Raw genomic sequence first — 10943 nt, forward strand, 5'->3', positions numbered from 1 at the left:
TTGTGTATTGATCATTTGAACCATTGTGTTTTTATTTTTGATTTAATGCATATGACACAAATGACAAAAACAAGGTCAATCAAGATTGGCCCAATGTTGGCAAACATGGTAGATCAAGGCCAACCCTACCCAAATAGGGTCAATTAGGGTTGGGTTGGGTTGGCATGAGCCCGGCAAGGTGGGTTGGGTCGAGGTTAAATTTTGGGGATCAAGGGTTGGGCTAGAGTATTAAGAAGCCCGGCCTAACCGCGTCATGTTTCACCCCTAACTATCGCTACCCTAGTCTATCAGAATATTTTATATAGAGAATCTGAACTATTAATTGGACCTCAAAAATGTTTTCAAAATATTTATATTTCAAAACCTTTGTAAACAATTTATAAAACTTGCCACTGGATCCAATTTTTCTCCAATCGTGTACATTTAATCTCTCTCATATTTTCCCTGAGGGAAATGGATTAATTATTCAATTAAGAGGAAATTTTCTAAATACATCCGTCCCAATGAGTTATATACAACCTTTCTTTACTAGTCATAGTTGTCTTTCCATCTTAGCCAACAAAAGTACTTGATTTGTAGTAGATTTAAAGCAAAAAACTACGTGCTGCCAATGTCGATAAACATCTAGAAACAAAGGGGCCACACTTAGAGGCCAAGTGATAGAGGATAGGTCGAAACTTAGCTTGGTCAAAAAGATGGTATTACTCCACACTTCCACTACTTCCCACTACCGTTGTAAGGCGTCTTCGAGCCCCGATAGTAACGCCCTCGTGCATCCTTCATAAATGTTTCCTGTCATTAGGCAGTCAATCATTAGTAATGGACATTTACCATTATAGAGAAAACAGACAGCCTGTCCAGATATCATTGTGGTGAATATAACAGCACAGATCATAATGGGCTTACTAAGGGATGGGAGTGTATATTTCAAGAGGGGTGAGTTTTGTAAAGAAACCGAATCAGATTGTTGATTCAGTAGAGTGTAGTAATGAACCCACCATGACGCATGTTTGGTGATTTGGTGGGGATTAAGCTTGATTGCAGAAAATATGATCTTATTTCTATAGTACCAAATAAAATAGAAAAATATAATAAAAGTAGAAAAGAAGTGTTTAAGACCCTTCCGTGTAAGATTCAGGGTACTTAAGAAATACATAATTAAGGATTGAAAGGATGATGCAGCAAGAGAAGAAGTTTGCAGTCCCAAAGGGCTGGCTGCCAGATGCGCTTAGTGATCTTGCATGAGAGGAAGAGATGCTAGAGGGTTTTAGGATGATTCTTGCACAAAGTACAAGATGTGTCCACAATAATCCACTATCCAAGCACATCCTTAGTCGGGAGACCATCATGCATTAATCTCCAAAAGAAAAACTAAAATTTGGGGTGAATGTGGAGTTTCCACAAGAATCGCCACCAGTGTGAATATGGAGAAGTGCAAATACACTTATTTGATATTCCAATCAGATTAGTAGATGTGACATTACTTAAAAATTTAGCTGCTACCTTGGTGGTGACAATATCAAATTTCGATAAATGGCACCACCATTGGTTAGAATGATTAGAAATTGGGATGTTCAAACTTGAAGATGTTAGAGACGAAGGAGAAGTAGATAATAAAAAACTAGAGTTCCACAAATGCCCACTCAAAAAATCCAATACTTTTAAGAATCCCGCAAGACCCGAATCGGGTCTAGAAACTGTTAGAGCCAAAGAGGACTTCAAGCTAGGAATCCAAGGGTCCCACCAGAAGTCAGTATGGGAACCATTACCAATTTTCTTAATAATCATCTTAGAGAGGGTAGGCAAGATTTGCACAATACTGTTCCAAGAGGGAGAGCCCTTCTTCCGTAGAGTGGTTGGGTGAAAAATGGAATGGTTGGGGAAGTACTTAGATGAAAGCACCTGCGCCCACTAAGATTGGGGTTCTGTCAAAGTCTCCACCCTAGTTTTAAGAGAAGGGCCCAGTTCTGTTGAACATGTTTTTCATTCATAGCTTAACATCATGACTCTAACATACTGATATATAGTCATGCATAAATCAACCATTGGTACATCAAAACCCATGATGCTGAACTGTAATGATAATAAACTCTAACGAGAATCTTGTTCCTAACACAATAGACAATAATAGTCCATTCAAGATTCCAATGAATTTAATATGCACACAATGTATATATTTACACTTGTGTCCTTAAATCAACATTTTTGAAATCACATAGTATAACGACCATGTGAGTTGAATGCCCGATTCTACCTCCAACTGTGAGTGATTTTAGATTAAAATCTAGGTCCAACTAAATGTCATGCAAATGAATTATATTTAGCTATTAATTTGGATTTGGTGGACATATCAATTCCAACAAGTAGGACTTCACATAAGAAAGCTTAATTGTCCTTATTTTGCAAAAATAATGGTGTGAAGTGTGAACTAAAAACACACTAATACTTTCTCCCTTCTCTCTTTGGTTCAGGTCTACGAATGAATTTGTTGTTTTTTGGCCAATTTAACATACAATGCGATGATTGGGCGATCTAATATGTCTATCTGTAATCCGGAAAACAATGTTTTTTACTTCTCTCTATTAATTTAATTTTCTTCTTTCCCATTAAAAAAAAAAAAAAAAAAAAAAAGAAAACACTTGGCTAATATTGGGAGAATGAAATAAATCTTCCAAAGAAACCTACCAATAATAGCCCAGAACCAATGAATCTTCACTTCAGGCTCTACAAAGTCAAAGTGAATCTGAATATGCATCATAAAACTACAACCATGACTGTGACTTGTGTGGCTTAAATGTTGGGCACTTGGGGCTATCTATATTGTTGGATGTACAGATCCCCAACAGTGATTGTGTCTTGTGAAGCTAAAATCTTATCCTTTGTGGTATGGCTGACTTGATTACTTTATGCAATTTTCCTCCTTGGAATGCAAATAGGTAAAAACAGAAGCAGCTTCGCCGAGTTACATTGAAGGAAACTCGGCCATATGTGCGGGGAGAGGAGTGAGGAGAGAGCAGGTCAATTGCGAGTCAAATGCTTCCAACAAAAAGAAAAATGGTAGAGTGGAAGACAGATGAGAGAGACTCCTACGCTTTAGGGAAAGCCATGTACACTTTGTGGCAGGAGAAAAACCTTTTGGGTCTCTCATCTGGTCCACATCTCTTTATTTTCTTATCTGTTTTAGAATTTTCCAAAGTGAGCATCTCCTATTTTTGGCTAATCAATTAATCCTTTTGTCCTCACTTCTCTCTTATCAAACAACACTTTCAATCCGTCTCTCTCTTTTGCTCTCTTCTTCCTCTGTTACTTCTTTATCTTGTTTTCTTGTTTATGTGTCAGAAAAAAAGGCCCCAGAAAAAGAAAGAAAGAAAGAGAGAGGTTTAGATATAATCTCTTTGAGAGGTCAATCTCTTCCCAGGGTCCAAGATGCCGGCTGCACTGGTTATAAGTGGTGGAGCTTCCTTCGAAGGCAAGACGACGATTTATGTGGTGATAAGTGCAATAATGGCAGCCTTTGGAGGCTTAATGTTTGGTTATGACAATGGAATTGCAGGTATTTTAAATATATATTATGGTGTGGTTTGTTTATGAAACTAGATAGTCAGGCTCATCAATTAACATGTAAGACAGTTTGATTGAATTCCACTCATTGACTTATTATGTGAATAAAACTTTTTTGTAACACAGGAGAAGTGACTTCGATGGATGATTTTTTAAAAAAATTCTTTCCAAAAGTATTGTATATATTATCGTATGGTTTGTTGATGAAACTAGATAGTGATGACTTATCAATGACATTTATGACAGTTTGGTCAAATTCCACTCCTTGATTTATTATGTGAATAAAACTTTTTTTTGTAACACAGGAGTGACTTCGATGGATGATTTCTTAAAAAAATTCTTTCCAAAAGTATTGTATATATTATAGTATGGTTTGTTGATGAAACTAGATAGTGATAACTTATCAATGACATTTAAGACAGTTTGGTCAAATTTCATTCCTTGACTTATTATGTGAATAAAACTGTTCTGTTAAACAGGAGGAGTGACTTCAATGGATGATTTCTTGAAAAAATTCTTTCCAAAAGTATACGAAAGGAAACAGAAAGCACATGAGAACAATTACTGTAAATACGACAACGAGTTCCTGCAACTGTTCACATCGTCCTTGTACCTGGCTGCCCTTGTCTTCAGTTTTGTGGCGTCCCATGTCTGTACCAAATACGGTCGACGCCTCACCATGCGCTTAGCTTCTTTCTTCTTTCTCGGCGGCGCTCTTCTAGATGCCTTCGCCGTCAATCTCCCAATGCTCATCATTGGCCGTATCTTCCTTGGTGCTGGAGTTGGTTTCGCCAATCAGGTATTAATCATTTATTATGTAGCCTCACCCCCTTAGATATTTGGGCATTATTTTCATAATGGCTAGCTTTTAAAGATGAGTTTTATTGACGAACTAGTTGAACTGAACGTAGGCGGTTCCTCTGTTCCTATCAGAGATAGCTCCGGCCAAGATCCGAGGATCGCTGAACATTTTGTTCCAGCTATGTGTGACAATAGGGATCCTAGTAGCAAACTTGGTGAACTACTTTGTGGCTGAAGTCCACCCTAATGGATGGAGGATAGCTTTGGGTCTTGCAGGGGTGCCTGCCATCATGCTTTGCGTGGGATCCTTGATCATTACTGAGACACCTACTAGTCTTGTTGAGCGTGAAATGTTCGAAGAAGGGAGAGCCACCCTCATGAAGATTAGAGATTCTGCTAATGTCGATGCCGAATTCGATCAAATCGTGCATGCCTCTGAGATTTCCCGGCAAGTGAAGAACCCATTTGGTAAACTATTGAAGAGATCAAGTCGTCCTCCATTGGTGATTGCTATCTGTTTGCAAGTATTTCAACAGTTCACAGGGATCAATGCTATCATGTTCTATGCACCAGTCCTTTTCCAGACTATGGGTTTCAAGAGCAGTGCTTCATTGCTATCAGCTGTCATCACTGGCCTAGTTAATGTGTTTAGCACTTTGGTTTCTGTCTATGCCGTTGATAGGGCTGGAAGAAGGATTTTGCTCCTTCAAGCAGCTGTTCAGATGTTCCTCAGCCAGGTGAGTCACTCATGACTCTTGATCACCAAATTGAACTTTATATAAATTGAGGAAGTGTTTTCTATGGGGGAGTGCGGTTCCACATGTGTTAAAAGACCAATGGAAGCTCACAGGGAAACAATCTACAAAAGAGTCATTTACCCTTTCATGGGTTATGAGGCAGTCATTTCGCCCCCATGTGTTGGGTATAGGGGTCATGGTTTCAAGTATCGGTATCGTATGACTGATACTTGATCGATCTGGATCAATTATCCGTATTGTTCAAAGGAAAAATAAAAATGTATTTTATTTTGAAAAAGAAAGGACAAAATTGATCGATACACACCGATCCAATTCGATTCGGATCAGTATCTGCGTAGCTAAATCCTTGGTACGGGATACACTCCCCCACAGAAAAGATTTTTCTATATAAATTATAAGGTTTTCTTTCGGGTCACTATGCCTAATAAAGTATAACGCTTCACTATTTGTCACTTCTAATATATGGGTTAGCTCAGTTGTTCATCGAACATGTGAGTCAAACTCTTGATCAAGAATTGAACTCTATATAAATTATCGGATTTTTTCCCCATAATTATATAATGCTTCACTATTTGCCACGTAATAGTATATGAGTTAGTACATGAGTTAGTCTATATGATAGAAGGACCGTAAATTGTTATGATATTTAGATGTGATTCACGCAGGGTATTATTGGGATTCTTCTAATGAAGGATTTGAAGCCAACGGGAACCCTAGGGCGTACAGAAGCCATTATAATAGTGTTGTTGGTGTGCTTGTTTGTGATGAGTTTTGCATGGTCATGGGGACCCTTGGGTTGGTTGATTCCCAGTGAGACCTTCCCTCTACAGACAAGGACAGCAGGATTTGCCTGTGCTGTGAGCTCCAACATGCTCTGCACATTCATCATAGCTCAGTCATTCTTGTCAATGTTGTGTACCATGCAAGCCGGCATCTTCTTCTTCTTTGCTGCTTGGATCTTGATCATGGGCTTTTTTGCCCTATTCTTGTTGCCGGAGACGAAGGGCGTGCCGGTCGACGATATGGTCAATAGAGTCTGGAAACAACATTGGTATTGGAAGAGATTCATGAGTGAAGATGACCCAGATGAGGATATGAAGAACAGCAGACTTGAGATGGCAGCATCCCCATCAAGATCACACAGTTAATTATTTCACCTCTTGCAACCACTCCTTTTTGGGTTTGGGATCTCTGTTTTTGCCAAGCAAAGGCTCCCTCTTGTGAGCAGTTTTTCCTTTGCTTTTTTCTTAGTTCTGTAATAAAATTGATCTTAGAATGAGGAGTGGAGGCATTAATTAGCATGTAAATGTACTCCTTTTCTATACAAGAATACAGGGCCCGTGATTGCTGGTGCCATTCTAAATCATCTGCTTAAGAAGTACTAACTTTTCTTCCAAATTTTGTTATGTTGTAGATTTAACACAATCTTTAATGTAGTAGTTTGAAAAGGTTTTTAAAAAATTAAAATTTATTTAATGTAGTATTTATGTGAATTGACATGATTTACTTTTATTGGAAAAAAAAAGTATATATGTTATATTAAATGAGCCAAAAAAAAAAAAAAATAAAGTTAGGATTATTTTTTCACTAACTTTGGTTGCAATAAAAATTTTCCTTTTTTCCCATGTTCAATAGGGAGTTTTATTAAAGATTTAGAGATATAGAAGGATAAAACATGACCCACAAATTTATTCTTTTTCCAGTGTGTTTGGTGAGAAATAGATAGAAAAGAATAGAAAAATATAATAACACAAACCTGCTTAGTCGCATATAGCTAGCCCTTACACCCAAATACATAGGCATGCAAAATTACCATCCCACCCCTTATGAAATAAAAAAAAACACATTCATGTTGATGCCCTTAGTGTCATACTTGATTAAGTTGGAGGGTAGTTGTTTTAAAGTCATCTAGGGGATACGACAAGGATGTCCTTTTTGCCCTTTTATTTTCGTAACTGCTATGGAAGTTTTGTCACGATTATTGGGTGTATTTATGGATCTTGATTTGTCTTAAGGGGTTGAAATTGCGAGACAGATTCTTGAGATCTTTCATTTGTTGTTTGCCGATGATACTTTTATCTTTTGCAAGAGCAGAAAGTAAGATACTTTATCAATAAAAACTATTTTAGATTATTTATCTTGTTAGCATATTAATTTCAATAAGAGAAAAGTTTATTTTAGTAAAAATGTACCTTTTAGATGAGAAAAGATACTTAAGTAGTTTACTAGGGTTAAGCAATTGCAATGAGGTTGTTGATCTTGATACTAAGTTTTTTAAACCAAGAACAAAGGTTAAAGAGGTTGAGTTTTTGTTGATCATGTCGGGAACGCTTTACCATGTGGGAAACTAAGGGCCCATTTCATTTTATTTTCAAAAATTAATGTGTTTTTCCATTATTCTATGTTTGAAAATGGAAAATACCCCCAAAACAATGTTCATTTAGCCTGTTTTGTTTGCTAATCCTACTCAATGGTTTTGTATTTCCTAGAATAGTGTATAGTAAATTAGATTCAATTGATGCTCTGGTAACAATGATAGGAAAACAATAATTTATGTAGTCTGGTGCAGCAGGAAAAAAAAAAAAAGAAGAAGAAGGAAAGGCTTAGTTTTAGAGATGTGGCTACTCATATAAAGCATTGTTAGTTAAGTCAGCAGAGACTTTTAAAATATAATGGAAGGATTGTGGTCATCTATTCTATGTGCTAAGTATTTTTATAATAATTTTTTGTTAGATTTTTCTGTTCAAATTATAAAGGGTTCTTGGACCTGGAAAATATCACTAGTGTGTTGCCTTAGGCAACTGATGTATAATTGGGAGTGGGGTTACTACTAGATTTTGGGAGGACCCATGGATACCAAAGTTATAAGGATACTGTTTACCATCTTCTTATAACAGGACACCCCAACCCCCTTAATTTTGATAAAATAAAAGGCTTCATAATTGATAATGAATGGAATGTTTTACTTTTATCCCTTAGTTTCTACTATACTTACTGTTCCATCTCCCAATATTTCTTGTCCCGATCGATGGTTTTGTATGGCTTCTAAGTCTGGAATTTATCTACTAAAATAGTTTTATCTATTATTGGGAAAAATTCAAGTATGACTTCTATGACCAGATGTTAGAACAAAAAAATAATACTACTAAACACGAAAAAAAAGAAGAAAACAAAAAATAAATTTAAACAAGATGACATAGAAATTTAACGCGGTTCACACTTCACATGCTTTAATGTGTAGTGCTATCCCCTTTTCACTCCTGTTTTTCTCTTTTGCTTGAACAACAAGACAAGAAAACGTATACACTCCTCCCAATTGGGTCGATCCATCGGATCACATCTTGTTGGATCGTACTGTGCCACGATACAAGACCAATGATGGGATGGGCTCAAGCCTATGCTACCATCACAGATCTAAAATAAAAAATCTCATTCAAATTGTCATCAAAATTGTCGAAGTGGATCAATCTTCAAAATGAGTACAGAAATTCAAGACACACATATCACGAAAGATAATATATCTATTAGTAAATGATAGAAATTTATACAGAAATTAAGAATTCTTCCTAAATCTAAATTTCTATATGGTGTGCTTTCTTGATGGGTTACCTTTAAAATCTAAGTTATAAGCTCATTAGGGGATGGAAGAAGGTGATGATTTGTGTGTTTCGTGTAGAGAAACCATGTGGCATTTATTTTTTTGTGTGATTAATTGCTTTCTCTCAGTCGTTGAGTCTTGTAGATATTATCACTTACTCCATTGGATTCATCACAACCAAATTATCTTTCGTTGGGATTACTTGCATTCTTGATATTGTAGTTTTTGGTGATTCTTCTTCTTTTTAATTTAAGGGGCGTGCTTGGTCCAATGGTAAAGGTACAAATGTTGTGACATAGTGATCGAGCGACATGTTCAGTCTTCTAGCTAGATTAGGATGTTAAACTTTTGTTGCTTGGGCTCTAAAATAGCAATAAGAGCAGGATTGTATTCTCTATTCTATTTCTTCAGAAGAGAGACTCTGAAACAGCCTCTCGACATTCACGGGGTAAGACAACATAATTCTCGTTCCCCCCAAACCTTGCATATGCGGGGAAGCCTCATACATCGGGGTATGCCTTTTGATTCTTTCATTAAAAAAAAAAAAGATCAAAAGGTCTACCTAATGTGAAACACCTGCCCTATATGACTCATCCGAAGGTGAGAGATATACATTAAAAAAAAAAAAAAAATTGTCTTGATAGAAAAATTTAAGATTTGTCTACCAGAGGTGGTCCATGTAATAAAGCTAGCCAAGTAAATCTATTTTGACAACCACATAGGGAGTTTATTTGGTATTTTGGACTTTGCCTATAATGGATCCACTATCATGATAGAGCATGGATTTAATGTATTAGTATTCGATTGACTGTATAAGCTGATTCATGACCGACATCAATCAATGCTAGTATCAAGAAACAAGATAGATTTTTGAATCTTAGATTGATTCAGATTGATATAAACACCTATCATGAGGGATTACTCTTGTATTTGCACGTGGATTTAGCAATGTTTGAAAACCAAGAGAAAGAAAAATAATCATACAAAAGATATAATAAGACAAAAATCATAATTATACAATAATTTTCTTATGTCTATTTCTTTTCTCAAGTTCAATTTTTTTTTTTTAATATTTTCTTTCTTTTAACTTACATATTGTTGTTCTTCATAAGGAAAATTTATCACACCACCCCCCGATGAATGTCACAATGATAAGATCACTAATTCTGTTTCACCAAATTATACTCAGACTCCCTACCATCAGTCACTGTTAAAGAATATTCCTTGTTTGCTGAAGTCAATAACTTTATTTTATTTTAAATACTAAAATACCCTTATTAAATACGAAGTACCTAAAATACCTCTCCCAAATCGTTACCTTCACCTTCTGAGCACTGGCGCTTGCTTGTCCAATTTCGAATTCCAGTCTCTCTGTAGACATGTGCAATTTTTTTGTGAGGAAGCATACCAAGCTTCTCTTCTCCGGGACTGACAGACAGAGCAGCCATCATCTTCCCCGCTTCGTCCACCTTAGTCAGCTTAGATACTGCAGAAGAAGACAGTTGCTGACCATAAGCCGGAAACTTTACATGTGCACCCCTCAGAAGACATCAGCATTGGTCTCATGAGACTTCCAATCCGAAACTACAGAGCGGACTTGTCGCTCATTGTCCAATACTTCAATTTCGTCTATGCTCGAGTGATCAGCAATTACAACTTTGGAGCACGCCGCCTCCACATCAATCACTGGTGCCTTGTCCCGTCTCAAGTGCCGTGAAGCGTCAGATGCAAAAGCTTTTGCTTCATCGTATCAGCGAGGAGCTAGACAATTCCCCATCACGTAAATCGAACCTTGAGTGTTGCCAACTCGACTGACCAACCTGGGTGGGCGACCAAACCTGGTTTTCCAGCAACGAGCGTGAACTTCTCTAGGCAAAGGCCGAATCTCCTCCGGGTACAGAGAGATTCTAGAGGCTATATTCAGCGAAGATAGTTGCCGCTCTGTACTGGTAGGCATATGCTAAAATCTGGGTTTCTTAGAGGAGTAAAGGTCGGGTCGAGAGTTGGAATTCTTAAAGTTAAAAGGCGAGTAAGCATAACTGAAGTTGAACCAACGATCTCCACTATTACGATTGATGGCTAGGGCACCCATGGAAGCTCGAAGCTCTGGCAAGTACACTAACATGCCTTGAATACGAGTCCATCTACGACCAAAGAGTCCTGGATTACATATCCATCTACGAATTAACAGTCAACGAAGCATACCTACCGATGAAACCTTGGAA

At 37.1% G+C, this 10943-nt stretch overlaps 1 protein-coding gene across 1 annotated transcript; it reads left to right on the plus strand.

Annotated features, from left to right (window-relative positions):
* Positions 1-3345: 3345 nt before the first annotated feature.
* LOC122094810 (sugar transport protein 8-like) lies at positions 3346-6268 on the plus strand. Its single transcript, XM_042665408.1, has 4 exons — positions 3346-3553; positions 4041-4360; positions 4473-5099; positions 5786-6268. Exons 1-4 carry the CDS (start codon positions 3427-3429, stop codon positions 6266-6268), a joined length of 1557 nt encoding a protein of 518 aa, XP_042521342.1. The 5' UTR covers positions 3346-3426.
* Positions 6269-10943: the final 4675 nt, after the last annotated feature.

This window comes from Macadamia integrifolia, chromosome 12, assembly GCF_013358625.1.
Source record: "Macadamia integrifolia cultivar HAES 741 chromosome 12, SCU_Mint_v3, whole genome shotgun sequence".
NCBI lineage: Eukaryota > Viridiplantae > Streptophyta > Magnoliopsida > Proteales > Proteaceae > Macadamia > Macadamia integrifolia.